At 41.9% G+C, this 1,284-nt stretch overlaps 1 protein-coding gene across 1 annotated transcript in view; it reads right to left on the bottom strand. All coding sequences in view use genetic code 11, as the record gives it.

The window, feature by feature from the left end:
- Positions 1-481: 481 nt before the first annotated feature.
- The window catches only part of EGR_10835 (hypothetical protein), a gene marked incomplete at both ends in the record, with an annotated part of 4,406 nt that continues 3,603 nt past the window's right edge, over positions 482-1,284 (bottom strand). The window contains one exon of the mRNA XM_024500084.1: positions 482-650. Coding sequence (XP_024345499.1) covers positions 482-650 — 169 coding nt within the window. The remainder of the gene's footprint in view (positions 651-1,284) is intronic.

The raw sequence follows: 1,284 nt of genomic DNA, 5'->3' as shown, positions 1-1,284 counted from the left end.
AATGTGGCACATTGAGCTAAAGAGAAGGTGGTAAATTGCATGCAAGTTGTTCATTCAGTGACTGCTTTTGCCAGTGTGTCCACAACAACGTGATCCTGACTTCAGGCCCGAAGTCATTACTGTCGGCGTTACGAGTACACTGGCGGTAGGGTGCATTTTTTTACCCCTGCTTTACTCTAGTGTCGCTTTCGCCTATTTGACATGCTTTGAAAGGTCCTGACTCTGCAGCAAGTATTGCCCAATCAGGGAGAGGCTGAACAGGTGGACAAGCAGCGAATTCTTTTGAAATGTTGGATAAAGACGTGTCAAGACAATTTGTACGTAATTAGTTTGAGATTAAATTAGATTAGATCACAACAAAATTAATGCACTCCTAATAAGTGTTAGAAAATCGCCCCTCATGACACTAGAGACAGGACGGAAAACGCAATGCGAATAACGGTCCTTTTGCATCGTTAAATGCTTTCATTTGCTCTTGGTACTAGGTACAAAATTTTGGAGTACACACGGATGGTCTGCGATTCACTTCCTTCACATCATATGTAGATGGTGCATAGAGGGAATGAAAATTTTTTAGATCATTCTTTGGGTCACCATCGACCACTTTCTTTGCATAAACTGTAGAGGACCATCTATTATTATAGCTAGAGCTGCATCATTGAAAGTTTGATACAAATAGGTTCAATGTCATCGCCATCGCCTCATAACTTCTTTTCTTTTGACACCTTCAAATCCAAAATTTTACCTGATGAAAGTAATTGTATAAGAGGTCAGCTTTTGGTGATTTGTATTTGTTACAAGAGTAACAGCTTAGAGCATAAAATGTTCCATGCTTTTCCCTTTTAGCTTGGCCTCCATTTTACTGGAACGAGTGGACTAAGTAGAGGCATTTCAAACAGAGAGCAGAACAGCGCTCATTCTGAACACACTTCTCCTACATCAAGGCTCAGTGACTACTGCACGTTTGCTTGATTCGTGTTCACTGAACGCTTCTAACCTAAGAAGCGCAAACACGTATTACATCGCTTTTCGTCTTTTTGAGCACCGTTCCCAGTGCCCTCTTATGGGTGATTCCCGCATGTCATTAGCGGTGGCCTCCTTCCTACATTGGAATGAAAACTTCATCTTCGCATCCAGCAGGTGGTGCAGCTTTCTACAGACATATCTTGTTGTGATAAAGGTTGATTGTTTGGGAACGGAGTTGTGTGGGTTTGAGCAATTTGTTGGTAGGATGACTTATTTTACTCGCGATCCATCTTTTCTCGTGGATGATGGGACAAGTGG

This window comes from Echinococcus granulosus (assembly GCF_000524195.1).
Source record: "Echinococcus granulosus chromosome Unknown EG_S00280, whole genome shotgun sequence".
NCBI classification, from domain to species: Eukaryota; Metazoa; Platyhelminthes; class Cestoda; order Cyclophyllidea; family Taeniidae; genus Echinococcus; species Echinococcus granulosus.
This window is presented reverse-complemented; position numbering and strand designations above follow the sequence as displayed.